Raw genomic sequence first — 27,867 nt, 5'->3', positions numbered from 1 at the left:
GCCAGGCTAGCTGGGGCAATAGAGAGACCCTGTGTCAAAAAGACAAAAAAGAAAGAGAGAGAGAGAGAGAGAGAGAGAGAGAGAGAGAGAGAGAAAGAAAGAAAGAAAGAAAGAAAGAAAGAAAGAGAAAGAAGGAAGGAAAGCTAAAACAGAATCTAGCTATCTAGCCGCATGCTGTTGTCATTTAAATTATTTTAATTTATTTAGGACAATAATATGGATACAAAATCCATTCTAGAGGAACTTCTTCTCAAAAGATCACAGCAAAAGAAGAAAATGTCACCAAATAATTACAAAGAGCGTCTTTTTGTTTTGACCAAAACAAACCTTTCCTACTATGAATATGACAAGATGGTAAGACTCTATTTACTCCATTGTTTTTGTGTTATTTGCTATTTTTTCCTAAGTCTCCACAAAGTACTTGATGATAAAGAAAGAATATTACTGAGCTGGGCGTGGTGGCGCATGCCTTTAATCTCAGCACTTGGGAGGCAGAGGCAGGTGGATCTCTGTGAGTTCAAGGCCAGCCTGGTCTACACAGTGAGTTCTAGGACAGCTGGGGCTACAGGGAGACCGTGTCTCCAAAAAAGACCAAAAGAAGAAAAGAAAGAATATTAGGTTTATTAGTTTATACAGTACAGATCAACTTGTAGTCACTTACTACATTGTCTGTCCTCAACCAAAGTATAATGGATTCAAGATAAGCATTGAAAACTATTAATACATTGTATCTTTACAATAATGGTTCTCAACTGGAGGCACTTCTGTTTCCTGGGAGACATTGGACAATGATTGGTGCTATTTCCAGCTGTCACAACTAGTTATGGGGGTGGATGCACTGATGGCATGCAGTGAGCAGAGACCAGGGGTGCTACTAAATCCCCTACAGTGCACTGGTCACACTACACAGCAAAATGTTACCCAGTCCCAAATGTTAATAATAGTGCCAAGAATCACAAATGCTGCCATAAGACAATGTTAGAAATAACGGCATCTCTGCACAATTGGTAACATTACCATACGAGAAATACTGAAAAACTTGTAAATCTGAAACAAGGTGAAAATGCTTTATGAAGCTAACTCTTGGTTCTTTTGACTATTAACAATTGGCAGGTGGTTTGAAGCACAATTCGTCAACAAGATTCTTAACTATCACTTAAATGCTTGCTTTCAGAGACACTTATGCATGTGTGTCCATATTTTAGAAGTGTCTTCAATTCTCATTGCTTTGTGACAGCCATGGCATAATGGAACATGATCTCCCATTGACCTCTGAATCCTTCAGTCTCCCTCCCAAGCATTAACTTTGGCTGCACCCCTTTCTCAGTTCACCATGGGGCATCCATATGAAATATCTTCTGTTTTACTTTTGAATTCAGAAAAGGGGCAGCAGAAAAGGATCAATTGAGATTAAGAAAATCAGGTGTGTGGAAAAAGTGAATGTTGAAGATCAGACGCCTGTGGAGAGACAGTACCCATTTCAGGTAAAAGGAGGGACAACATTATGCTAGGTTGGATGATTCTTTAATATTTTCCTACCATTAACTCAGTATGCCTAAGTAAACAGGCAAAACATTGCAAAATGAGCCCTTGAGACAATGATTGCATTTGAACTGTTCCCAAAAGGGAGCTAGGCAGTTTGCCAAAACTCTGCCCACCAATTTGCCTCCCATGGAGGGAGGGGAAGCTACAGGGGTCTGATCAGCTTCAGGTTTAACCGGCTCTGTTATTAAACATTGAGTAATGTCTCTGTTGTGTCACAGAAAAGTAGGAAGCCATACAGAATTAAACACCAACCCTGCTCCAAGGCATCTCTATGGAGCTGGCAGAATAGGCCAATTAACAGACCATTGCAATACAGTGAGAGTGTTAAGATACATTGCGTGTCCTCCAGGAAGCAGGAGCTTCACTCCTTGCTCCTAGGTGTCAGGAAAATGTTCTGTTGGAGGTGACACTGAGGTTGGGAAGGACTAGTACAGTTTAACTTAGCAAACATGGAGGAGGCTGCAGGACAAAAGAAACTGCACGTGCCAAGACACTGATGGGAGAAATAAGAGCGAACAAAAGAGACAAGCCCACAGAGGCAGGGAGGGTTGGCTGTGAAGGAGTCTGCACATTATGTTAAGGAACTTTAATTTTACACCAGAGAATATTTTAAAAAATATTATTGAACTGCTTTACATTTCATACCACAGTTCTTAATCACATTTAGATCCCCTCTGCCATCCATGCCTCCAAACCCCTATTGGACCTTATGTATTCACTACACATGTTAAGTCCTATCCAGTCAAGCATTTGTACCCATATGTCCTTTGGTGGAAGTTCATTCACTGGAGCCTAGTCAGCCTTCTTAAAGATCTCTCTCTCTGTCTCTCTCTGTGTCTCTGTCTGTCTCTGTCTGTCTCTGTCTCTGTCTCTCTCTCTCTCTCTGTCTCTCTCTCTCTCTCTCTCTCTCTCTCTCTTTCTCTCTCAGCAGTAATCTAGTAATCTGTTGCTAATAGTTTCTAGGCTATGGTTGGGGCCTGCTGTCCATTTCCCTCATTCTATGCTGGGTTTTTGTCTGATCTAATGGGCATGGGTCTTGTGCATGCTGTCACCATTACTGCGAGTTCAGTGGAAAAGATTTATTTTTGACAGCATAAAAGTTTGCTGGTGCACTGGACATGGTGGTGCATGCCTTTGATCCTAGCACTTGGGAGGCTGAGGCAGGCAGATCTCCGTGAGTTCAAGGCCAGCCTGGTCTACATAGTGAGTTCCAGGACAACTGGGGCTACAGGGAGGCCCTGTCTCAAAAAGACCAAAAAAAAAAAAAAAAAAAAAAAGTAAAAGAAAAAAAAGTTTGCTGGCACATCAGACTGAGCTATGAGATGTTTGTATCAAAATATATTATTTTTTCTTCCTTTCCAGATTGTATATAAAGATGGGCTTCTCTATGTCTATGCATCAAATGAAGAGAGCCGAAGTCAGTGGTTGAAAGCATTACAGAAAGGTAACAAGATGTCATCAAAAAGAGTCATGGATTGAATTGTAGGCTTGATTCAAGAAAGATACAGTACAGAAAAAGACCTAAAGCCAAATAGAATCTCTTTATTTTCTTACCAAGCTCAGGCCACATATTAAATTCATGCTTGGTCTGTGTTCTCATTGTTACAAACAGGAAGCCCAGGGATCAAGAACAAGAAGCCCAGGGATCACATTCCTTTCCCCATTCAGCACAAAACTGGCTATTGTGTCTTCTCTGCAGCTCTAAGGAAACCAGGCCACCTGTGCCCCACTCACGTGCTTGGCTCTACCATGGGGTGGACTCAAGTCCATAGCACCATACTTCTGATATTCATAGAGAACTATAGCTGATACTAAGCACTTACCATTTGCTATTTCATCAAGTACTTGTAAAGCATCTTGCTAGATAATCCTGCTGATAACTCTATGGAAAGAGGTAACATTATTCTTCATTTTTCAGACTTTTTTTAATTTTTTAGTTTTGATTTTTAAATTTATTTTTATCTTTTTATGGTATGAGTTTTTCCCCATATGTAAATGTAGCATGTACATGCAATGCCTGTGGAGGCCAGAAGAGGGCGTCAGATCCCCTGGAACTGGAGCACCATGGGGTACTGGGAACTGAACCCAGGTCCTCTGTAATAGCAGCCAGTGCTCTTAATTGCTGAGCCATCCTTTCAGGCCCCCAGAAAAAAAAAAAATTAAAGACAGGTAAATGCCACAAACCTGGTTAATGGAAGTGTCAAAACTCAATTACCAGAACCCAACTTTTCAAATGAGTATATTGGTAAGAATTAGGCAAATCTGTGGAGTTAATGAAGATTTTATTCAGTGATTTTTTTTTTTTTTAGGTTGCCGTGGTAAGAACCCTTGGTAGAAGGAAAAGAATTATCGTTATTAATTTGGTACTGTGATGTGTCTCTCTGCAATATTTTTATTTTAAAAGTGGGTGATAATGTAAGGAAAATACGTAATTCATACCAGTGGCTCTAGAGAGGCAGTTTCAGGTATTAACATACTAGAAAGACAGAAATTTTGTTTTTACTTTAAGTCGTAGAGTACTGCTATATCTCACCACCCTTCAAATTGCACATAACCTACTCCACATGGATGCAAATACATCCTTTTCCATACGTAGGTCTTCATTTTCCCTTTACGTGACAGGGAACTTATTTTGTAGGATACTGAGGTGATCCATTAGGGAGAGAACATTTCCTCTCTACCCAGCACCATTTCAATGAAGTGAGAAGGGCATCTCTGCCAGTCAAGCAAGCCTGTTTGTTGTGTCATCTAAAAACCATCTAACACATCTGAGTCTCAGTTTTCTGACCTGTAAAATGGGGAGCATTATTTCCTTTTCTCCTATAGCCATGCATGAGTGATACACACACACACACACACACACACACACACACACACACACACATATATATGAATATTCACTAAAGGGAGCTAAGCAGTTTGCCAAAACTCTGCCCACTAATTTGCTTCCCATGGAGGGAGGGGAGGCTACAGGGGTCTGACTAGCTTGAGGTTTGACCGTTTCTTTTATTGAACATTGGGTAATGTCTCTGTTGTGTCACAAAAAAAGTAGGAAGCCATACAGAATTAAACACCAACCCTGCTCCACCATGGAGCTGACAGAAGAGGCCAATTAACAGACCATTGCAGCACAGTGAGAGTGTTAAGATGGAGGTTAGCACGGTCCATTGCATGTCCTCCAGGAAGTGTGTGTGTGTGTATATATATATAAAAATATATATATATATATATATATAAACCATACATATAGTGGTTATAATGGGACTTTCAGAAGGAGCTTTAAGGTTTTAGTTACCATTCAGTCATTTGGGGAGGAATATCCTAGGATTTAGATGCTATGTAGACAGTTCCTATATGCAACATTTTTTAGGCCCTGTGTTTCCATTTGTAGGTCCCTTTGGAATTATTCATGCTGTACCGGGTTTAGGGAGAGGGGTAACACATGTGAGGGCATATGGAATAGAAAAGGGGAAAAAAGGGAGGAGCAAAACACATCTCTTGGTCCCTCACAAAACAATAGTTTTCATTCCTAGGGCTGCCGTATGCATGGTGAATAATATGTATCTGGAGCAATCCTCTGTACTAGAGATAAAAAGACAGCAAGCAGTTGCTAAAACAAATCCATTTTATTCTCTGTCCCATGGGGAGTGAGAGGTAAACAGTTCAGGGATAGTGCAGTCATTTGAGGAAGATCAGTGGGGACACAGGCCCCTTCTGACTTTCTGTTTTGCCACCTTCGCTGGGTACTGTAGGTGTTCTGAGCTTTCCCAGAAGCCCCCGTCTGAAACTTTTTGTTCATGTCACATCTTCCAGAACTATGGCTTTTGTCCATCTCTGTGTGCAATGGAAGTTGGAAAACACCATCATTTTTCCCCCAAACTCTGTGCTAGAAGGTAGGGAAAGGAAGCAGGCAAGATGGTCTTCAAGTTGGCAAAGTAACCTGCTCTAGAAAAATAAAGGTTATCTCACTTAAATCTTTCCTCTTCAGTGTTTCACCTCCCTCATTTTCAAGTTTATTATTTTTCAAAAGAATTATAAACTGAGGTAGACATTGGAAGTAAGAACTTTCCAGGTGGTAAGCTGTGCTTCCAAGGTTTGGACTGATTCAATGGGTGACTTAAGGCATGTCACTTGGCACAGTTCGGAACTCACTTAACCAGGTGTAGATACATCTTTCCTTCCTATTTAAACTGAGATGGGTTTGGCAGAGAAGTTAGCATCTGTGTAAGATTTAGAAAGACAGAAAAAGAATAAAGCCAGACCTTTAGCAGACTGAACAGAGGACTTGTTCAGTGAAGGTGACACAGCTTCTCCTCCTCCAACAAGCAATCTGTGCAAAGGTGGGAGGGATTAAGGTGAATTTCATATTACTGGAAACAAAGAAGGCACACACAGCTGTGAAGTCCGGCTTGGAGTGTCCTTGGGCCCTTTTCCTAGAGTTGCAGAACAAAGTTGTTTAGCTCTGCTGTGGCTAGTTGATTGGCTAGCTGATAACAGGGTCGAAAGGACAGCAAAGTGACATCCTGGCCAAAGAAGTGGGTTGTCTGGCCTACTGCAGCTGTGGCATTCTATCAGGCCTGAGACAGACATGTGGCTAACTTTTAACAGGCTAGGGCAAGACACTTACTCGGGGAACTTCTGGTTTCTATCTACCTGTGCATCAGAATGTTTAGAAAAAGTCTCAGACTGAATCTCAGGTTGGCTAGATACTAGACCTAGGAACTTGAGCGACTTACACTATCTCAGTATACTTAATTCTGTGAGCCATGAGAGCAATCACAGTCAGTCCTCGGGACTGGTGGGTAATGCATGTGAGGGAATATCCATAATATACAAGTTTCCTTTAGTGTGGACATTAAGTACTGGGAATGTTGCAATGTGGACTCTGGGACTTGGAGAATTAGTTACCCAGGAACTAAGTCTTTGCAGTTAGAAACATTAGTGATCTTGACATATGGAGACAAAGAGCAGAGGCAACAAGAAAGCATACAATGTAATCAAGGAAGTCCAATGGTCATTTAAGCTAAAACCAGAAATTTGCATTCTTAATTCTTAATTCATTCGGATTTTGTGATTTGTGTAACAATTTCTCTTTGATGCTCACTAGCAAAGTTTTTTTTTAATGCCAGCATTTTTGTTCTCCCTCTGTCTCTCTCTGTTTCTCGCGCGCGCACGCATGTGTGTGTGTGTGTGTGTGTGTGTGTGTGTGTGTGTGTGTTGGAGAGGGCCTCATTGTGTTGCTCTATCTGGTCTGCCTCTGCCTCTGCCTCCTGAGTGCTTGGATTAAAGGCATGTACCACCAAGCCCAACTTGATACCAGCATTTGCAACTAAACTGAGTTGAGTTGTGCCTAATAAATGTCATTGCTGAAGTCCAGTATTCACTGAATAAACATTTGAGGCCAAAGATTTACATATAGTATTTTACATAGCCCCAGTAATCCAACAAAATAGTGTTATTCCTTGAGTTGAGGTCATAAAGGAGGAACAGGACTCTCCTAGAATCAAAGTCAGGAATCCTCTAAATAGACACAAAACCAAGAGGTAAGAGTCGAAGTCAAACAGAGAACCAGCCTTCCCCACAGAGAGATATTTCTTAAACTATTCTCTGTTAAGAACTTGGAGGATTCTCTGCTGTATTTCAAAAGATGGATGCACACTAAAGGACATTTGGGGACATAACCTTGGCTTGATAGGCTTTAACATATATGACAGAGTACATGAAATTCGGAGGAGGGGCTGTAAGAGGGGTGCAGGTAAGAGACAGTATACAAATGTGATCAAAATATATTGTATGAAATTCACAAAAACAATAAAAATTTTTAAAGAGAATAATTTGTTTTAGGCACATCATTTCTCTCCAAGATCAGAATTTAATTTGTTTAGATTAAAAGTTACTGTATTGTCATTGTTTGTTTTTTTTCTAGCAATGGAAATAGAGATCAGGACTCGGGGCTTCCTAGGCAGGTGCTTTACCTCTGAGCTATACTTTGAGCTGCTCTATGGTTCTTTTCTAGTGTAGAAGTTTTCCTAGAAAAGTAACCTCTACCCTAGGGGAAGTAGTGTATGCCTGTAGTCCCAACATAGGGAGGTAGAGGCAGAAGGATCAGGAGTTCAAGGCTAATAAGATACTGTCTCAAAAAAAAAAAGAACAAGGGGTTAGAGAGATGACTCGGCAGTTAAGAGCACTGACTGCTCTTGCAGAGGACCTGGGTTGCATTCCCAGTACTCACGTGGCACCTAAAACCTATATTCAGTCCTTAGTGTCAGCACGTCAAAGTCATGAAAGACAAAGAGAAGATGAGAAGCTATTCTAGGTCAAGGTCAGCTGGACAGCTATATAATGAAGTTCCATACATAATTCTGGTTAGATCTTTGACCAGAAAGAATTAATTGGAATGATGAGAAAAATCAAATATTAAATGTATTTGTTAATCATATTGGATCAGTATTCAATTCTCTGAATTTGATAATTTGCACTGTAATTAGATAAGAGAATACCCTTGGTGATACAAGTTACATGGTGAAATATTTATTGGAGACATTATGTTCTGATATTCACTTTAAATTACTAAGAGAAAACTAATGATAAGAAATTTTAAACAATACTAGTATGTATAATAGAGAGAAATAAGAAGCAAAATGCTATAATCAGCCATTGATGGATCTACATAAAGGATGTAAGGAGGATATATTATAATATTTTTATTGTACATTTGAAACTTTTCAAAATAAAAACTAGTAGAAAGTACATGCTATTAGAAATACTCTTTTTACTAAGATATAGTTCTATCAACCAGCCTACATCTGCCACAAAAAAAATGTGCTGTAACCCATTCATGACCTTTAGTGGCAAAAATCTTAATGGCAAGCTGACAAGTGTATGCATTTTTATGAATTCTCTAATGTCAGACTGACATGTCATTATGTTGTGATTAGGATTTCCGTTTTTCTTTTTGGTTTATTAACTTCTGAGTGAAAGACATATCCTTTGGGGGACATTAACCCTTACTTTGTTGCTGGCAAAATAGGTTTTCATTGTTCTGAGATGACTATTTATTGACTATGTTCCTTTTTCGGGGCCAATACCTACTCATGCTTTCTTTCCTTCCTGCCTGCTCCTCAGAGATAAGGGGCAACCCCCACCTGCTGATCAAGTACCACAGTGGGTTCTTTGTGGATGGGAAGTTCCTGTGCTGCCAGCAGAGCTGCAAAGCGGCCCCAGGATGTACCCTCTGGGAACCATGTACGTGTGACCCTTTGTTGGACTGAACCCTGGGTGGACGGGAACCCCATTAAGGCAAACCTGCCCAATGCCAGATCAGGTTTCCAGGAAATAGGATGTGCCATATTTATTGGTGTCATAACAATCTGGCTTTATGGATGCTACATTGAAAATAGTCGATTTCTAATGTCAATTGTATTTTGTTACCTAAAATAACAATATTAATATATGCCTTTCATTTCATGTGAACAGTTTTTAAAATTGAAAATATGCATCAAGTAAGAACCCACTAATCTGTCCTATAATTCTTTCTAGTTTAAGACAAACTCCTTAGAGGTAGAATGCCATGAACATATCGCCATGGATCAAACAACTAGTTTTCCCACTTAATAAGAAACTTAAAGGAAAGCACATCTATAATCCCAGTACTTAGGAGGTTGAGGCAGAAGGACCATAGTTTGAGACTGGACTGAACTACATAGAATATTTAAGATTAACCTTCATACTGAGACCCTTTATCACAAAATAATAACAATAACAACCTGGGCTCAGTGGTTAAAAGCATTGGCTGTTCTTGCAAGAGGACCTGGGTTTGATTCCCAGCACCCACATGGTGGCTAACAACCATCCATAACTCCAGTTCCAGGAGATCTGACACCCTTTTCTGACCTCCACGGGCATTGCATGACACAGGTGCACTTACATACATGCAGGCAATACACTCATACACATACAATAAAATGAAAATAACAAAATAATTAAAAAATTAACCAACAACAAAAACCCCAGCTCTCTCTTCTTACTAAAAATAAAAAACATGAAGCAATTCCACACTTTTCATAAATGACAGTTTTAATTATCATATATACCAAAATGATGATGTTTATCATTAAAAGATTTATTTACAATGATTTGCCATTCTGTAAAGGCACGCTAATTTTTAATAACATCAAAGAAGGTAAAAATGATTTGTTTTAAATGCAATATCCTTGATTTTGTTCTAAGCAGGGCTCATTTTGGTAACAATTTTACTGGTCTCGATTAAAATGGCCTTAAGGAATCAGATGAGATCAGCTACATGATAGCATATCATGAACCAGAAAACATGCAGATATGGGAAATATTCGAACTCAGTCTGTAACAGTTTTAATAACTAAAACTCATATACTACTGTTAATTTTAGAAAAAAATAAAGTCGATGAATAAATATTGTTTCCCATGTCAGTTAAATCACAAAATAAGTATTTATCAATCTCAATTATGTAACATTGCCCTCTGTACTCATGAATTATAATGATTTAATGAACTATGTGTAATTAATGTGACATGAGGTCTTCTTCCACTGTGATGGGCTGAGGAGAATTCTTTGTTCATAGTAGTAACTGTTGTTCTCAATGGGTCTGTCTATGGCCTGGGATTATTATAGAGTCAGATTATGACTCTGATGCCCTAATTCCTGAGAAGGAGAAGGGGAAATGCCAAAGACTGACTTAGAATCAAGTGTCTTGTCTCCATCTTTATGGCACTAATCTATGTCCATTTGTGGGACCGTGAGGATCACTGCAGAACACAGATGTATTGCAGCTCGTGAGAAGCTGGGATATTGTCTATCTGCCCAAGTATAACTTTTTCTCCTGCCTTGTTCTTCTGAACTGCTGGGAAAACCATGAGTATAGGTGTTAGGAACCCCTATGCCTTCTTTCTATTTCCAACCATCCCCAAATCACCTTATTTTACAGGATATATGATCTACCAATAGATTTCCATATATCCCAGATTGCTTTGGAATGTTTGAAACATTCTCATTTTGTTCCTGAAAATCTGGCATAATTATTAAAACTGTACAATCTCACTGATAAAATGTTCCAGTTTGGGCAATAAACCATAGGGTCACCCTGCTGATAAGACATGTAGCAACTTCTTGAAGTTTGGACATCTATTTACACATGAATGTGGAAAAAGAAATCAGAAATTTCTACAAAAAAAGAGAAAGCATCTGTTAGGTTTGTTTCTGTAGCCATCAGCTATTTGTTGAACTTTAATAGTTGTTGAAATATGCTGTATGCACCAATCAAAGAAGAATCATACGTGGATAGTGACCCATATGATCATTTGAACTATGCAGTGAGATTCTATATCTGAGACTCAAATACAAGATGGAAATGAGATGTAAAGTCCTTATAAGATTTAGAGGAACTTGAATGCTCAGGCATTGCAATATAGCAATAATTGATAGAGGAAGAGTGGTATTTGAGTTGAGAATCATACAAGAACGCTACAGAATCACTCCAGATGATAAGTCTGAATTCAGTTAATCTGGAGTATTGTTCATGTAAAGTAAATCATTCTTTTCATTTCTAATGTTAGGTGTTTTCCTTTGTTCTATTTGATTTTACTTTCCAGATGCTGATCTGCACACTGCAGTTGGTGATGAGAAACACAGAGTTCCTGCTTTCTCAGACAGGGTGGTAAGTCAGTCTTTTATTAATTTGTTAAATTAACATACAAAGGAATGAATTTTATCATGACATTTTTGTACATATGTATCATTCTATTTTGTTCTGATCCATCCTCTCCCCACACCTCTCTCCACACTGCCCTCCTCTCTGGTTCCCTTCCCCCAAACAGTTCCCCCTGCTGTTTTCATGTCCCATGTATTTCATTATCCTCTCATCTTTCACTTAAGATGTCTTCCTCCCTCATTTTCTAGTTCTACTTCTTCTCTTTCTGGTTTTAAGAACTCACACACGCAAACACACACATATATGTATATATGTATGTATATATATATATAAAATCTTTAAATCTAGGATCTGCATATGACAGAAAACATGCAGAGTTTGTCTTTCTGAGTCTGACTTATTTTACCTAAAATAATGATTTCCAGTTCCCATCTATTTTCCTGAAGATGTCATGCTTTCATTTTTTCTTTACAGTTGTGTAAAACTCCATTGTGTATATGTATCACAGTATCACATTTTCTTTACATTCACCTGTTGATGGATACCTACATTTATTACATTTCCTTCCTATTATGAATACTGCAACAATAAACATGAGTGTGCACGTATTTCTGTGATGTGTTGGTAAGTCAGTAGTTTCAAAAATAATTTTTCTGTAATTGGGATATAGTAAATAAACCAAGAGTTGCCAGATTCCAGAATACCCACCTTATTCCAAGTTACTATCTCTTTCCTTCACCTACCTTGATGCTGCGTCTACTGGCAGCCTGTGTTGGGGCAAGGATTGTGGAAAGACTGGGCCTTCTAACACATCGGGGATTAATCAAAGGAGAAAGGATATAATATAAAAGAGGCATTCTTTTATATATTTTTATTGAACTTTTGTATATTTCATACACAACATCTTAAATCATCTTTATACCCCCTTCCCCATCAGCACCTTCTTATAGCCCCCCACTGGATTTTATGTATTCTGTCTTTCATGTTAAGGTATCAAGCCAAGTTATTGTCCCCAGACGTCCCTCAAAAGAGACATTCTTACATAGCTGTTGCTATCATGATTTGGTAGTGATGTCATCTGCATGAGTTTCCTAATGCTTCTTTATCTTATGAGCTTATGAAAGAATTCTGTGAGTTTTCTGCTGAGGGGGCAGATATCAATGGAATTCTATATGACAGGAAAGATGTCTTGTTACTCAAGTCTTAAATGTCCAACTTTCAAGCCTTCCATTGGGTCTTCCCTCCCATATTGGACAGGATTCCCTTGAAGATGGTTTTCAGCCAACTCTTTCCAAAGGTTGAAATCTTTGTATAGGAAAAGAAATAAAAGTTTGAAAGCTATGAACCATTAAAATATACGCAGCTTGCATTCTCTCTCTCTCGCTCGCTTTCTATTTCCTCTTCCCCTTCTTCCTTCTTTTCTTCTCCTCTTCCTTTTTCTTCTTCTTCCTGTCCCCCCTCCCCCCTCCTCTTCCTCTGACGTTTCCCTCCTCCTTCTTCTTCTAACCACAACCTCCCACTTTTAGGATTCCTGGACAGATGACAGCCTCCTCACATGCTAGGATGTTAGGATATACTTCAAGAGGCTTCCACATTGTTCTCAAGAAAGTCATCTGAAAATACACAAGGTCTATGGTGTCCTTTAAGTAGTGATTTTCTTTCTCTTTCTAAGTAAAACCTGCATTTTTTTCTGAACAAAAATAATTCATTTTATAGTAGGTTGAGTAGCATCTCCCAATTTTATGTCCATATAGAACTTCAAAATGTGACATTATTTGGGAATATTTGTAACTCATAGATAAAGGTCAAGACGAGTTCATTCAGGATGAGAGTGGGCCATAAGTTTGAAGAGAGATACCCTTCTAAGATGAGAGTACATAGGGAGAAGCACAAAGGACAGGGTTCTGTAAAGAACTAGGCAGAAAGCTAGACATGATAGCGCATGCCTTTAATCCCATCACTCAGGAGGCAGAGACAGGAGAATCTCTTGCGTTTGGAGGTCAGCCTGGTTCACATAGTGAGTTCCAGGCTAGCTAGGGCTAGATAGTGAGACTCTGTCTCAAACAAACAATCAAAAAAGACCCAGGCAGAGACCAGAATTATGATACCACAAGTCAAGGAACATGCAGAACCACCAAGCTAGAGGAGGCCAAAGACATGTTTCCCTAAAGCCTTCAGAGAGACCATGGCCAGACTGAAATTTCGATTCAGGACTCTGGCCTCCACAGCTGTAAAAGGAGATTTCTGTTATCTTAACCCACCAAATGTGTGATAATATGTTATGACAATCCTACAAAATTGTTAAGATGGTTTAGAGTTTTTACTTTTTGTCCAGAAACATTGCTGTTTGAGTTTGGGTACTTGCTGCATTCCTGAATCTTAAAACTTACAGGCCTTGGGCTGATGATGTAGTTCTGTAGTAGAGTACCCATTAGCATGCACAGAGCCTGAGTTCATCCATTAGCAAAAAGATCAAAACTGTGACCTAACAACAATGTCTAGAATAAACAAAATTACAAAGACAAATGACCAGTTAGTATTGCCTGAGACCAGAGTAGTAGAGGAGATTGCAGAAGAACAGGAGGGATTTTACAGAAGTGATAGAAAGATGCTAAGGCTTGATTATAAAGAGGCATATAAAACTGGATACATTTGCTAACCGTTACTAAATTCTATAGCTAAAAAACATGAATTACCACTAGAGTTTATTTTAAACAAATCTAAGAGCAGAGGATAAATTAGAATCCACCAAATCTCATTTCTTACAAGGAATTGTTTAAGAAGTATGTTTCAAATCATCAAGTAAGGGGCTGGAGAGATGGCTCAGCGGTTACACTTGCTGTTCTTCTGGAAGTCCCAGGTTTGATTCCCAGCACCCACATGGCATCTAAAAACTATCCATAACTCCAGTTACAGGGGATCTGAAGCCCTCTTCTGGCCTCTGTAGTCTTTGAATGACATGGGTGCACTTACGTACATGCAGGCAATACACTTATACATATCAAATAAAAATAAATACAAAATTTTAAAAAATCATCAGGTAAATGAATGGTCAAGGGTTCTAAGACCTTTTACTAAAAATATTTTTATTTACACTTTTGGAATTTCACACATATATACAATATACTTTTATTATATTCACTAACTACTCTCCCCCTCTAATTTCTTCTGGATCCTTCTCCCATCATATCCCTGGCTTCATGTCTTCTTTTTTTTTATAACCCACAAAGTTCAATTTGTGTTACTTGTGTACTCATGGGTATGGTGCCATCCACAGGAGTGTGGTAGACCACCCAGAAGACAACCCCCTGAAGAAAACTGATCCTCTTTCCCTCAGGATCCATCAATTGTCAATAGCTCCTGAGATGGGGGTGGAGCCTCATGAGGCCCTCCTCCCTCAAGAATGTTTATTGGATTTAGCTAGAATGTTAATTGGCCTGATCTTGTGCAGACCTTGTACAGGCAACCACAGCTGCTGTGAGCTCACAAGTGCAGCAGTCCTGTCATGTCTGGAAGACATGTTCTGTAGCAGTTCACCCCATCCTCTAGCTTTTAAAATCTTGCTGCCCACTCTTTTCAATGTTCACTGAGTCCAATAATGGTTGTGAGCATAAGCTGCTTACATGAACTGGAGATCAAAGAGAGTGCCATGTGTGCTTGTACATTTTAGCATCTGAAGGTGGCCATATTTGATGATTCAGCCATAAGGGTTGCAGCTTCTCTGCTGTCTGCCTCTGATACATTGTCATATCTCTTCCTTAATCCCTGACCCATCTAAAGGACACTTTTGACTGCACTAGGCTCATCTCTATACCTCAGTATAATTTCTGCATCTCAAATCCCTTAACCACAATCTGCAAAGTCCCTTTTACCATGGAAGTTATTCACAGGTTCTTGCAAGTTAGGACATGAACGTTTGAGAAAGCAATTTCTCAGCCTACTGTAGCTACCATGTGTTTTCTATTTATCATGTTGATAACCATTTTGGTGCTGTAGATATTGTTTTACACAGCTTTGGGTTTCACTGTTGGATATATATGCATAAAATTATTACTGAGCTATAAGGTATATGCACCCGATTTTTGCACATTCTGCCAGTGAGTTTCTAAATAACAAAAGCATGAGTTCTAGTTGTTCTACATCCTTGGCATTGTTTCCCTCCCTCCTTCCCTGGTTCCCTTTCTCCTTCCTTCCTTGCTTCTATTCTCTCTCTTTTCTCTTCTACGGTCCCTCTTTTGTAGGAACTGTTATACTATGGTTGTTTATTCCCAATTCAGAAATAAGTGCCTTATTATTATATGTTGACTCTCTTATGTTCCAAAGCTGAAGATTCCTCGAGCCGTTCCTATTCTCAAAATGGATACACCATCTTCAAGTACTACTCTACCCCAATATGACACTGATACAAAGAAAAGCTATGGTTCCCAGCCAACCATCAATATGCGGTATATTCCAAGGGAAGACTGCCCTGACTGGTGGCAAATAAGAAAACTGAAAAGGTAAACCTAAGCATTTAAGATAACTGCCCAACATATAGAATAGACATGGCTTCACTGCCTTGGACATCACCCTCAAAGCTGGTAGTACAGGCCTTAGATGAACTAGGGTGGTCTTCTCAGAAAATGTTTGGTGCTCAAACTAGAAGAGTGGGGAAGCAAGTGGCAATTCTGGAGTTGAGCAGCATAGACTTTGTATTTCAATTATCCTATCTAATGTGCCAAATAATAACTTCAGCATTTTATACCTTCCCCTTCTTGTTCTAACTTCCCCCAAATAATAAAACACAGTATCTATTGACTGTCTCCTTTATATAAAATAGTTTGGAGGGAGCTTACTTGTTTAGTCTTTTCAATTTTTTTCAATCTAATGAGTCTATATAAGACGAGGCTCAAATGTGGTACATGGTGTGTATAAATCTCTAGGGTCTGGCACATACATCATGGTCAGTAAATGTTTTTTAACTATTTATTTTATTATTTATGTGTATGTATGTGCCTGTGTGTGTGTGTATGTGTGAGCATGTTTGCCACATGTGTGAGGATGTCCATGTAGGCAGATAGGATCTGGTAATCCATAAGATTTTAGCTGTGCAACACCCCCATGAAAATCAATATTTCCTCCTCATTATTTGAAAGTTGGTTATTTATTTTCACCACACACAGGCAATTGTGAGCCACCAGACGTGGGTGCTGGGAACCGAACTCAGGTCTTCTGGAGGAGCAGCAAGTACTCTTAACTGATGAGCCATGTCTCCAGTCCCATTAGTAAGTGTTTAATTGAATGGCAACAACGTCATGGAGGAAGGTTCAAGTGTTTTCCCTTCCTTATTTGCTGCCTCAGACTTCACCTGAGCACATCGTCCATTGGCATTCTCAGCCAGTTTTCAGCCACCCTGCAGAGTGTGTTCGGATGTCTGTCTTTCCCATGGTGGATGCAGAGCATCACTTTGATACTTCATTGATATCCTTTCTTTGTTTCTTCTCTTGACCTCTTATTCCTTGACTCTTTCCATCTTCATTATCTAAAGCAAATGCCTTACTGTACCAGTGATGCAGCCACAGGAGAACGTGGAACCTGAAAAGAAGTAAGTGTATCCTTCCCGATTGACTGTCTTTAAATATAATAAATTTGGACCTTTTCTTTTTTCCATTGAATAATTATTTAATAAATATTTACTATACAAAGAGGAATAGCTTAGAAGGAGGATATAGGAAAGGAAATAGCAATGACAACATAGTATTAAAATATGAGTGACATTTGATAGATGAACACGGGAAAAGTTTCTTACTCCTTTTCATTCTAAAGTGTGGTTGGTGTCCCAATGATTGATTCCCTACCTGACTGCTGAGGGAAGGCGTTACATTCATTTGCCTGTGGCCTAGCACCTTTCTCAAAGGGCACATCAATAAGGTCAGATCTGGGCTGGTAAGGTACTTACTGTCAAGCCTGACCACATGAGTTTGATCTCTGAAGACCTGAGTTTGATCCTCAAATCCCGCATGGTGGTAGAAGAGAATTAATTCCTTTGTTTCAAGTTGTCCTCTGACTTCCACATGTGGACACACACACACACACACACACACACACACACACACACACACACACGCGCGCCCAGATCCAGGGAAACTGGGCATCATGGTAACTTGGTGCTCAGCTGCCCTTCCCTCCCTGAGTGAAAGCCCAGTGATTCGCTAAAAGAAGTGTGTTGTAAAAATAATCAATCTTCAAATAATGAGGAGGAAATATTGATTCTCATGGGGGCATTGCACAGCTAAAATCTCATGGATTGCCAAATCCTATCTTTATTTGAAATGCTGACATTTGTGCATCAAGGGTTTTTTTTTTTCATTGATAAAAATTTTAAAGATATTTTGTTAAGGAACTGTTAATCTGAATTACTGAGTTTTTGACACGTTTAGATTTTGTGGCCCCTCAGATTTAGTCTAACACTGAGTTTTGCTCTGGAAGTTTGGAACATGCGTTGTTTGTCCAAATGACTGAACACTCAGTTCTTTGCATAACATAAGCAACATTGCCTGTGTGAGTGAATAATGTTAATAATAACTACTGAAAAAGTCTTCATGGAGCTTGAACTTGAGAAGCTCTGCCACACTTCTTAGCTTATGTACAGTGGGAGGTTTCTAGCACTTTCTGTCATTCTTACTATCTTCACCTGAGTTGCTTTTAATCTTGATTTTTCTGAATAGTAAAATAATTCATGTTCTCACTTAAAGCACTCAAATACTGCAGAATACTTAGTGCACATTCCTCTCAAAGGCTTTCTGTGCGTGTGCTACATACCATATATTAATTATAATTATAAAAGCAGATTCTCCCCGCAGGCTTTCTGGCCTTGCTCTTTTCACATGATGTTATTGACATTTTCCCCAGATACACCTGATTTAAATCTTTTAATTTTGATTATACTAAAATACACATAAAATAAAATTTACATTTTTTGAAACAATATCCCAAGCTGGCCTTGAACTCCTTATCTAGCCACGAATGACCTTAAATCCCTGATCCTCCTGCCTTGATCTCCAGAGTACTGAGATTACAGACTTGTGTCACCACAGTCATTTCTAAGTAGTGTTAAGGACATTCACATTGTTGCATAACCTACCTGATTTTTTTTTGTTTGATTTTTGTGTGTCTTGTTTGTTTTCTTTTGGTTTTGTTGTGTAACAGGGTCTTTGTAGTACAGGCTGGCCTAGAATCCCTATGTAGACCAGGCTGACCTCAAAATAATGGCAATCCTCCTGCCTCAGTCTCCCAATTGCTGGAATTACCCACATGGTCTACTATGCCCAGCTACTGGTTCTTTTCAATGTCTACAAAGTATTTCATTATATGGTAAATTTAAGCAATGCACTATTGATAGCCATTCTGCATGAGCTGTTAAAAACAACAAGGCTAGAGCAGATAAGATGATTCAGAAGATAAAGGCACTTGCTGCCAAGCCTGATGAATTCAATCCGCAGGACCCACATGGTAGAAGGAGAGAATTGAGTCCCTAGAAGTTGTCCTCTGAATTTCACATGTGTGCGGTGTGGCACAGGCACCCACCTACCTAAACACAAACACACACACACACACACACACACACACACACACACACACAGAGAGAGAGAGAGACAGAGAGAGAGAGAGAGAGAGAGAGAGAGAGAGAGAGAGAGAGAGAGAGAGAGAGAGAGAGAGAGAGAGAGAGAGAGAGAGAGAGAGAGAGAGAGAGAGAGAGAGAGAGAGAGAGAGACAGAGGTACACACTAAATAAATGTAAAAAAAAAAGAAAACAACACTAAATGTGCTTTGCTTTTTAAAATAAGAGTTTCTTATGAAGGGAGGAAGGCAAAAGCCTATTCTTGTGGGCAAAGCTTGTAGAGCAGGGAGGGAGGGAAGCTTTTTAGCATTTGACGGCTTTCTCTAGGCCTTTCTTGAAACAGAGCCAGAGAACCTTGACTTGCCAAGGGAGATTGTTCCTGTGACTGTGCTTTTGAAAAAGAGACTGGGCTATGAAGGCAAACAGGAAATGGGCTCTAAATTCCAGATAAAACAGCCTTTGGACTTTGGGAGGAGATAGGCAATTCTTCATGTTCTTAACACCCAAAATGGGAGCTGTAAAAATGATGGGTGGGAAAGGATTATGCAAATCATATTGAACCATCTGTGTCCGGATGGAGTTAAAAGCTCAAGATTTTCAGCGCTAATCACAACAAAGAAGAAAATAACGTATTTCAAAGTGTGTAAGTGACAGAAGGTTTGCATATCTACAAGGAAAGCAGAGCAAATCTACCCAGGATGATTTACTAACCTAGGTTTCACACTATTGGGGGTGGGCATTATGTCATTATTAGCAATTCTCTTGCTTAGGAATATTACTAGAGTCCCTGAAAGGAGCAAAATGTAAAATTAATTCATTAACTAAAATCTCCAAGCCAACTGCAAAGTGTGGGAGTAAAAGTCAAATAGAGTTAAGACCTATCTGAAACCAATTGTTTTGTTATTTAACATTTCTAAATAAGCATACATTTATAAATGTATTGTCAAAGCAAAACACAACTGTCCGGGCTAAAGAGATGGCTCAGCAGTTAAGAGCACCTGTTACTTCCAGATGATCTGACTTCAATTTCCAGCAGTCATGTTGGGTGCTTCACAACTGCCTGTCATTCCAGCTCCTGGGGGATCTGAAGGTCCTGGCCTCCTGGAGCACCTGTACTCACTTGCATATACCAGCCCCCATTCACACACAAACACATACACACACACACACACACACACACACACACATATATATATATAATTAAAAATAAAAAGAAAATCTTTAAAAAGAACATAACTCTCATCTCAAAGAGTAAGAGATAGTTTACTCTGGAGCCAAATATGAGTGAACATGGGTTGGGAACATAGAGTTAGGCTACCCCAAATTTCATGTTCCAAACAGATAGCAATTTCATGATGTTTCTATAGAAACAGAACAAAGATGTTCATAACGCAATACACTTTCTAAATACACTGGTGGTGATGTCAGGTAGATGGGTTACAGGGAAGGGGGTGGGAGTGGGGGGAACCTCTGCTACAGACCTCAGATGCTATCTGATGATACTCTTAGATTTTGGGTTGGTGGAAGCTAGTGGTCTGCTAAGTTAATACGTTTCAAAAGATTTTACCTGAATGGTCACAAATATGTTAGATCAGATACAGAGGTGGGAAAGGAATAGCTAATAGAGCAGATAAAGACAACACAAGATAAATTTTAATTAGACTTTGGGTCTCTTACATTCCAAACTCTCCACAATCTTTGAAGTTCTAATCAGGCTTGCAAAAAAGTTTAGTGGAAAGTAAGCTTCTTTCCAGGAACTTCACAATATGAACCCTATGTCTTTATTTACAGTGAGGAAGATGCTTCATGCAGTAACCAAATGGAAAGAAATACTGTAAATCACAGCACCTCAAAGATATCATGGTAAATCAAATCCAGATATTATTGATACTCAGAATTGACTTCTGTTTGCAGGAAAACTAACCAAATTTGAGGTAATTTTGCAATGAGGCTTTACATGCAAGGTAAATATAATCCAAAAAATATCCATATAACTTGCCTCTCTGAACATTTAGGTGGATCTGAATTGGTTGTTTGTGGGTTAGTTTTTCTTATACAGACTATTCCGAGTCCTCACTCATGACATACTCTAGTGTTATAATATACTGTCTCAAGCATCTCTCACAAGAGAAAAAGCAACCTGGAGTAAATAGCTCTTCCCTAATTATAGCTCTGTATCAACATTTCAAACTTCATACTATAGCCATCTTTGAAGGAATCACCATGTGTTCCATGAGCCTGCTCTTTGAAAGAATCAAAACAATCTAAGTCCCTGTGCTGAAGCACCCTTCTCTTCTTGACCTGAGTATAAACTCAGATTTTGTCTGTTCACTTTGCTGATGTCTTTCCTAAGTGCGGAAAGGAAAACCTAACAGTCCTAATTCCATACATGTGGACAAAAGAAGAAAGAGCTTTGACGTTGTAGCACCAGGCGTTTGGATTGTTTCTTGGTCTTTTATTTATTATTCTTTTCTCAATTCTTCTTAAGGGGATTCCCTGAGTCAAGTTCATCGGAAGAAGAGGAAAATCTGGATGATTATGAGTGAGTGTTGAACATCCTCTGTGCTCCTCTAAAACTAGACGTAGATATTTCTAATTCTGTTCCTTGAAGGCATTAAACAGATGGCTCAGACACTCTCCACAGTCCATATTTGTGTGGGTAAACTCGTGTGAGGCTCCGGATCCTTTTTCTAGATGACAGGTGGCAATGTGCTGGGTTATTATCAATGAAGACATTTTCCCCAATCTGGACTATCTGAATCTGCCACATATATCCACTGGATTTAACACATGTTTGTTGTCTTCCTCATATTATAAATAGAGCACATGATGCTTCTGCTCTTGAAACCTTTCATCAGAAGACTCTTTAGAAGCTCTTATTGAACCAGATTTAGAGGGGGTGAATATTTATGGTGTGGTAACTTCACCAGGCAGCACACTGAGCTATTGAACATTAAGAACATTTTTGTTTATAGAGTACTATTCTTAGGATGACCATATTCCAAGTTGGGATCCCTTACAGAGAGACAAATTCCAGTAGATATTCGGCATAAACTGAATCATTCTGGGAAAATAAGAATGAATGCTCACCTTAATTGTACTTCCAGATTGGCCTAAGTGGCCATTAAGGTTCTTTCCAAAGTCCAGGGTTCTGCCAATGTATAAATATTGACATTATTATCCTCTCAACTTAAAGATTTTTTGTTTAAGAAAATTGAGAAAAAAAAATGAAATGCCTCCCATATTTAGTTACTCAATCCCACATGGGGGTCCCAACTGACATTTTAAGAAGCTGTGTTTAAAGCAACAGCAAACAGCATACACGAGTCCCATGAATGCTCAAACCACAAAAATAATCCAAGTATAGACATGAGGAAGTGGGTAAGAATCTCTAATCCCTCCGAAGGAAATAGTGGCAGCAGATGGCTGCTGAGTGGCGCAGAGAAAGTCTCTATGGGATTCTTGGTAGATTAAATAATCTCCAATGGATGGACCCACCCTGAAGGACATTTGGAGACACAAATTAGACTCTATAGGCTTTATTATATGTATACATATATATGTATGCATATATAGTAGAGTACATTAAATTGGTGGGGACAAATAACAGGTATGAAAATTGCAAGAATTCAATTGGAATGTAAAAAAGAAGCTGTGTTTATATTATCTAAATGGGCTTTTCATTAGCCATTATTAGCTTAAAATGTGAATCAGTAAGAAAACTATGACTATCTCAAGTGTGTTCATAAGGGTACAGTAAGAACAGGCTTTCAAACTTCTCAAGATCAATCCCTTCCCTAATTTTACAGCTAAGAGATATGTTCAAAGTCATACAACTATGTATTAGGTAGTTATTTCTAGAACTCAGACCTCCAAGCTGGCTGGTCTAAGAATCTTTCCACTTTATCAACTGTCCACTGGCTGATATTCCCTTCCTTGGTTAACACAGATACTATAAGGAATGCCACTTCCCATCCATTATGACCAAATTCCAAGAAACTTTCTGCTTTGCCTTTCTCTTCCAGCCCTTCATGTCCACCATCACCCTTCTTACGCACTGCTTTCCTCTGCAGGTGTTATCTTCTGGCCAGACGTTCCTTCTAATTCTGCAAACCTATGCTCCATTCCACCCCATACCCACTCATTTCCTTAATAGAACATTTTTGCCAAAGCCAGGGGGCCACAGCCATTTTTGATCTCACATAAGAAACAGTTCTTTGCCTGTTAAGCTCCATGCACAAGGAAGACATGATGTTCTTGGCTAATTTAATTAAAGGTTTTTTTTTTTTAATGAAGAAGAATTACACTTGGCTTTCCCACATATCTTTTTCTTTCAGTTCAGTACAGCTGTTCCTGTCCTGATATAATCTTTGATGCTTATCTCTTGCTGTCCAAAAGAAAATTCAAAAAAGCTTTGAAAATAGTTGATATAAGTTGTACATCTATCAGATTATTAAAATAAAGTGATGGGGTTGAAAAACAAGAGTGTTTATCCTTGGTCACCCTGACTTCCCTATTGGAATTTTCATTGTTCTAATCTTGGCTCATCACTCAAGGTAGTGAAATGTAGGATAACATAGAGGTCACCTAGAAGGACTCTCAGGGTTACTAAACAGCAGCCTATTTGCAAGTGAAGATATATAGGCCTCACTCCAGAAGCAGAAGTCAGGGGTGGGGAATCTAAGGATCTGTGTTTTTGAAAATACCTTCAGGAAATGCTGTAAGTAGTTGGGTTTGGAAATCCCCCATATAAGTCAGTGCCTCATTTTATAGATTAAAAAGTTACGTGACAAGTGATATAATTTAAAAATTATGAATTCTCAAATATAGAATTCCTTTGCAGCTGGTTTGCTGGTAACATCTCCAGGTCACAATCTGAGCAGTTACTCAGACAAAAGGTAAATAGTTGTTTCCTCCACTCACTTCAAAGCATCTTTTTGTATGTATATATACTAAGCTTGCACTCCTACCACTGAGCTACATCCTCAGCCCAAGAATGGCTGGGTTCAGGGGGTGAAGCAATTCCCAGAGATCATTATTACAAATGTTCCAGCTCATCTCAGTATTGTTTGTTCAGCCTTTAGGTTATCACATCCTTTTTCATTGCTGCATAATAAACCACTGGAAGCTGCAGGAGGTGCTCTAGTTGATGAGTAGCCTGCTATACCCTCACAGTGTGCTCAATGAATTTTCTTAAAAAATAAATAAACCACCCTTGAATTTCGTGGCTTGAAACATGATTTTGGTTTGCTCAGAGTTCTGTGAATCAGCTGATCCAGTTGCATGTTCTGCTGATGGGTGGCCTGGGTTTAGCTGAAGAGGTCAACTAGGGTGCCACAGTTTTTCCTCATGCAGCCTCTCCAAATGTCTGGTTTGGACCCTCCTCACAGAATAGAAAACACCAGAGTACTACCCCTGCGGCGCAAACACTCAGTGACTCTCTGCTTGTGCCACATTTGCTAATGTCCCATTCATTGGCCACAGCAAGTCACATGGTCCAGCCCAAAGCCTAGGAAGGAGGAGACAGGACAGAATCTTAAAGACGAGAGGTGATTTCATTTTGCAGTTCTGGGAATGGAACTCAGGGCCTAGCACATACTAGGCAGGCACTGTACTATTGAGTCAAAAATTTGTTACTGAGGGTCGTCAATATAGATGTTTTCCACAGCTGTTTTTCACTGCTCATTAACACCTAAACCAGAACACAGCAGATGTAGCAGGAAATTAATTTACCTGATTTTATTGCTAAATTTTAGTGCTAATTGGTATCAACTGACTTATACCTGTATTCTTTTGATCTATAAAAATGATATTTTGGTACGGTTTTGAGAGATACTGATAAGACTGTGATGAATTCACTTGGCATTTTGTTACATACATAATTTATTGAACTTTTTCTGAATCTGGATCTGGTTGGAATTGGCACAAGTCCTTTAAAAAAAAGACCAGTGGAGTGTAAAACATTAACAAGGTATTCATTCTTCATCTTTGATTCTCTAAAACATTTCAAGACTATATGGTGATTATATAGTTCCAAATTTTAGTTCTTTTTAAAATTTTTATTTATTATTTTTATTTTACATGTATGAGTGTATTGCCTGCATGTATATAAGTGCACTCATGTTGTGCAATGCCTGTAGAGGCCATAAGAGGGCGTTGGATCCCCTGGAACTGGAGATATAGACAATTGCTAGCCACCACGTAGGTGCTAGGAACCAAATCTGGGTCCTCTACAAAAGCAGCCATTGATCTTAATTGCTGCACCACCTCTCCAGCCCCCCAAATTTTAGTTCTTAAATATGAAAACATTGAGCTTTCAGAAATATAGAACATGGGGCTGGAGAGATAGCTCAGCAGTTAAGAATACTGGCTGTTCTTGCAAAAGACCCAGGTTCAAATCCCAGCACCCCCATGGCAGCTAGCTAACAAGTATCCATAACTCAGTTCCAGGGAATCCAATGTCCTCTTCTGTCCTCTGTGGGCATTGCACAACACAGGTGCACTTACACACATGCAGGCATAACACTCATACACATAAAAAACAAAAACAAATAAATCCAAAAAAATTTAGAAAAAGAAATATAAAACAGAAAAAATTATTAGAGAGTTGACTCAGGATATAACTCAGTGGCAGAGTGCTTGCTTATCAAAGGCAAGGACCTGGGTTTCATCCCTAGCGCCACAAAAGAAAAACAGGAAGAAAGGGAGGGAAGGAGGGAAGAAAGGAGGGAGGGAGGGAGGGAGGAAGGAAGGAAGGAAGGAGGGAAGGGAGGGAAAGACAGAGGGAAGAACTGAGTGAGAAAAGGGGGAAAACTAAGCTGTGTGACCCTCTGTACCAACTGTTAGGTAATTTGTATCCTTGGTGACTTTTTTTTAGTCTTTTTGAGGCAGGGTCTCCCTGTAGTTCCAGCTGTCCTGAAACCCACTATGTAGACCAGGCTACATAGTGAGTTTGAACTCATTACGAACTTGAACTCAGAGATCCACCTACCTCTGCCTCCCAAGTGCTGGGACTAAAGGCATGCACCACCACACCAGCCCCGTGGTGACATTTAAAGTGGATCTGAAAGTGTTTTTGTTTTTTCCTACTGCCTACTTAAAAATCATTTTCAAAATTAATGAAAGTGATTCCTCCTTTTCAGGGAAAAGAAGGAGCCTTTATGGTTCGAAATTCCAGCCAGGTGGGAATGTACACAGTGTCCTTATTTAGTAAGGCTGTGAAGTAAGTACAATGTGTTTATTTCTTTTATCCTCTTGTGTATGCTCTTTGCAAATATTGGCCATTTTGTCACACTGAAGTGAGATATCATTATTGAACATCATTAAAAATTCTGTTAAATATGACCAATAGTCATTGCCTTCCTACCCCGTGCTTTCAAGAAGCTGTTCTCTGATTGATCTTCCCCTATGCACTCCAAACAGCAGAGTGCTGTTGAGTACATCACACTTCCATAAACATTTACTGAAACACTTGGGTAAGTCGCTTGGAGTCAGGTCTAAGCCCAGAAGAAAAAGAAAAATAGCAATATCTGGGCATGGTACCCTATGCCTTTAATCCCAGCATTGCATAGGTAGAAGCAGGCCTCTCTCTGTAAAAAACAAAACAAAAAAAGCAAAACAAAACAAAGAAGAGAAAATAGAAATAACACTTTCAAACTCTCAGCCCTACGTACCTGCTGAGGTATGAACACTGCCCTGGTGTCCAGTTTTTAGCGCGCTTTCCCAGTGAGGTTGAATGAAGGTAGGTGCGTTCTCTGCAAAGCTGCCTTCCACCCACTTGCTTTTGCAGGTAAAAGTTCTAGTTGAAGTCAAACTTACAGATTCAGATCCTGGCTCTTCCCATTTCAGGGCATTATTATGTTGAACAAGTTTTTTAACCTTTGTGCATCAATTTCTTTATTTGAAAGGGATACATAATAGTGACTATTATGAGCTATAAATGAAGTGATTTAATACATGTATTAGACCAGACCACTATCTGGCACATAGTAACACTGAATAAACTAAAAATGGTTACAATTATTGTTGTTGTTGCTACTGAAAGAGAGTAGCTGGCCTCCTCTTGCTTGCCTGCCATTTAGGTACAACACCCCCTGCCATCTCATGAAAGTCATCATCATCAGGATCCCCCTCCAGAAATTGTTTTTTGACACAGGGCCTCACAAGATAGCTTCCAATGCTAGAGTCTCCTGCTTTCCTCTCCCCAATGCTAGGATTGCTAGCATGCTTCTTTCAGAGTTTTATAAGTCATTTTCTCATTGTTACCTCTTTTGTTCCTTGTAATGCTCCTCCAAAGTAAATAGGAAATCTGTTTTCATCTGCACCATTTTGCAGATGAGAAGACTGAGGTTTGTAGAGAGATTTTAAAGACAAGCCTACAAACCTAAATGACCAATCTAAAGCTAAACCTCCAACAGCAAAATAACCAACCCATATTCCTTCATCCATACTGCTGTGAATACACTGAAACCTTCAATGTTTGGGGAATGGGGATCTGACAAAATCTTGATTGATTAGACCATTTAAAAAAAATTAACAGTTGGATTGAATGACTTGTGTAGACATGTGCCCTACCCCACAGAGCATGCATATGTATTTATAATAAATTAGATCATGATAAAGGAATTTTTATTTTGAGATTTGTTTTCCAGAGTATCTACTTCCAACTTGAGATAATAGGGTGTGTGCTGAGTGGCCACACAACATTTGGCAATACCAGAATCCATGTCTCCAGTGAGCTCATACACTAGGTTGCACATGGCTTCTGCCTGAAACAAATCCAGTAACAGGAGAACATTCTGTTCACTGAGCATCAAAACAACTGTAGTCCTCTGGATACAGCCAAATTCAGTATTAGATGTCCTCCTCTTCAAGCTCCATCACTCAGATTCATTTTCAAAGCTAATTAAGTAGATGAATTATTAAATAGATAAGGAATCAAATGAAAGCAATTCTCTTTTATGAAGCTTCATCAGCTCATACTGACACTAACAGCAGATCGGTCATCTGCAACAAACAGAAACACCCTCTTCCCTTT

General features: G+C 39.2%; 1 protein-coding gene across 2 annotated transcripts in view; it reads left to right on the top strand.

Moving 5' to 3' along the window:
* The window catches only part of Bmx (BMX non-receptor tyrosine kinase), a 60,419-nt gene that overhangs the window by 9,925 nt on the left and 22,627 nt on the right, over positions 1–27,867 (top strand). The window contains exons 1-11 of one of the 2 annotated variants that reach the window (XM_029567246.1): positions 217–354; positions 1,380–1,484; positions 2,908–2,989; positions 8,671–8,790; positions 11,173–11,237; positions 15,555–15,730; positions 16,452–16,457; positions 20,622–20,693; positions 21,319–21,372; positions 23,674–23,728; positions 25,973–26,052. In XM_029567246.1, the coding sequence (XP_029423106.1) occupies positions 217–354; positions 1,380–1,484; positions 2,908–2,989; positions 8,671–8,790; positions 11,173–11,237; positions 15,555–15,730; positions 16,452–16,457; positions 20,622–20,693; positions 21,319–21,372; positions 23,674–23,728; positions 25,973–26,052 (953 nt within the window). Of the gene's footprint in view, positions 1–207; positions 355–1,379; positions 1,485–2,907; positions 2,990–8,670; positions 8,791–11,172; positions 11,238–15,554; positions 15,731–16,451; positions 16,458–20,621; positions 20,694–21,318; positions 21,373–23,673; positions 23,729–25,972; positions 26,053–27,867 lie in introns of those variants that run through there. The other variant, XM_008840877.3, reaches the window with a different exon arrangement.

The sequence above is a fragment of the Nannospalax galili genome, unplaced genomic scaffold (genome assembly GCF_000622305.1).
Source record: "Nannospalax galili isolate Female #2095 unplaced genomic scaffold, S.galili_v1.0 scaffold521, whole genome shotgun sequence".
Classification (NCBI taxonomy): Eukaryota; Metazoa; Chordata; class Mammalia; order Rodentia; family Spalacidae; genus Nannospalax; species Nannospalax galili.
The sequence above is the reverse complement of the archived record's forward strand: the minus strand, read 5'-3'. Positions and strand labels throughout refer to the sequence as shown.